This window comes from Pteropus vampyrus, unplaced genomic scaffold, assembly GCF_000151845.1.
Source record: "Pteropus vampyrus isolate Shadow unplaced genomic scaffold, Pvam_2.0 Scaffold59, whole genome shotgun sequence".
Lineage (NCBI taxonomy): Eukaryota > Metazoa > Chordata > Mammalia > Chiroptera > Pteropodidae > Pteropus > Pteropus vampyrus.
In genome coordinates, this window is record NW_011888840.1 from 6,967,479 (window position 1) to 6,969,539 (window position 2,061).

A 2,061-nucleotide genomic window follows, 5' to 3' on the forward strand; every position below is an offset into this window, starting at 1 on the left:
CTTCTTATTCCCCTGAGATTACCCCCATTCTTCCTTCCCCCATATAACTTGGCAGCAGCCATATCTCCAAAACATCCCCCATCCATAAGTGTGATAAGCCTTAGGTGCTGTGAGACCCCCTCACCTTGTCCTCGAGGTCATGCAGGGCCTCCCGGTCCCCAAGCATGGCCAGGATGCTGGAGAACACAACGTTCCCCACTTTCTCCAAGAGCTGGGCCTTCTTCACATAGTGGGAAACCTCCGCTTGCAGGTGCCTGAAATCTGCCCTCAGGCATTGACGCCCAGCAGGAAGTGGAGACAGTGTGAGATCAGACACCCCTGGGCTGGTGAGCCCCTGCCCGCCAAGGGAACATGAGCGAAACCACTCTGCCCCTTTTACCCACTGACCCTGCAGGTGGCATGTTTGAGCTCTGGGGACAGAGCTGTCATACTCGGCTAGAAAGATGGAAAATCTCAGGCTGAAATGAGGTACAGAGTGCTTCTGGGGAAGACAGCAGAGGGTTCTGGAAAGGAGTCACAGGAAGAAGAAGAAAATGACCAGGCTCTCATTTCTGGGACATGTGTGAAGCGATGTGGATTCTAGCACCGGACTCTACAATGAGGCTGTCCTGACGACTGTAAGAACGTAGGCACGCAGAGCGTGGGTGGCCGGGAGTTGGCCCACACGAGCCACACTTGCTGTCACACAGTTGTGCCTTTATCTTCTAGGTCTTTCAAGAATTAACCAAGGAGAATTAACCAAGAACTGGGGAGTCTCCTCTTCTCCTGGAGACCTGAGCCAGCCTCAAGGTCATCTGCTGAGGGTGAGAAGTCACCCGAATGGACGCGGCTGGGAGGCAGGCATTTCTGTCTGATTCCCTGCTGGACCCCCAGTGCTCAGAATGACACCTGCGGCCCAGTGAGGCCTCAACAAACGTTTGTTGCATGCATACATGAATGAATGAATGCATGAATGAATGAATAAATGAGGCTGACTAAGGTGTAAATTTGGAAGTAAAGCTTAGGTTTCTGAGTTGCCTGTAAACCTCCAATTTGGGTCTGGGCTTTGCGGTGTCCTACCCAGTAGGACCCAGGCTCCCTCTTAATGAATACTCACCTAGCCGGCAGAATCCTTGTGCTCTTCCTAGAAAGAGAACGGCAGAACGGGAAGTGATCACGCCCCTTTCTCATCCCCCAAATTTGCTTTAGAGACACTTGGGAGGGTTCTGCCCTCCTACCACCCCCTCCGTCTTCCTTCGCCCCTTCCTGCCCCATCCCAGTCCACCCCTCCACATCCTCAGCCTTCCCTACCCTCCCCACTCCGCAGAACCTGGGGCCAGGCCCTGGGCCATGGCAGCAAAGGCAGGGGCAGTCGGCCCAGCTCACCGGGTGAGTACAATGAGAGCCTCGTCCCCCGTCCCAGCCAACACAAAGAGAAACAAGTGATCATCACAGTGACTTGGTCTCCACTCCCTCAACACACACACTCCCATCACGGTACTCAAAGGAGACAGGGGGGTTCTGAAGTCACCACTCACTTGGAAGTGGCTGCATCTCCCATCCCACTGAAAAGAGAAACAGAAAACCACTCACAGTGACTGGGTCCCCACTTCCCCAACACACACCCTCCCACCCTGGTACTCAAAGGAGAGAGGTGAGCTCCCTGGGGAGAGGGGCCAATGTCTGGGTCACAGCAGGGGAGACACAGAAGCAGTGGAGGAGCTGGCTTGGGAGGGATTCCCTGTGGGTCCGTCAAGGCTGAGCCCCTAGCAAGGGGGTCAAGGGCTCAGCAGGGCCTAAGGGCTAAACAGGGAGCCTGCCCAACTCACATTCCGGAAAGCATTTCTGCTTCTCATCTGCGATGTGAAGAATATCTGGATGGGAAGAAACCAGACCGGGGGAGCCAGGTTATCTCTGCTGGAGGCTCTCACACCCCACACCTGTGGCCCCCAGGCCATCTGTGGCAGCTTTTCTCAGGGTGACCTGGGCACCCCTTGCCTCCGAATCAACCGGGATGCTTGCTGAAACTCAGGATCCCAACCTCGCTCCATATCTTCTGACTCGGACTCCCTAAAAAGGAAT

The 2,061-nt window shown here is 55.1% G+C and overlaps 1 protein-coding gene across 1 annotated transcript in view; it reads right to left on the reverse strand.

Annotated features, from left to right (window-relative positions):
- The window catches only part of LOC105292576 (gasdermin-C-like), a 13,115-nt gene that overhangs the window by 1,012 nt on the left and 10,042 nt on the right, over positions 1-2,061 (reverse strand). The window contains exons 3-6 of the mRNA XM_023530989.1: positions 1,809-1,853; positions 1,518-1,544; positions 1,097-1,123; positions 125-261 (exon numbers count right to left, since the gene is read on the reverse strand). Coding sequence (XP_023386757.1) covers positions 125-261; positions 1,097-1,123; positions 1,518-1,544; positions 1,809-1,853 — 236 coding nt within the window. The remainder of the gene's footprint in view (positions 1-124; positions 262-1,096; positions 1,124-1,517; positions 1,545-1,808; positions 1,854-2,061) is intronic.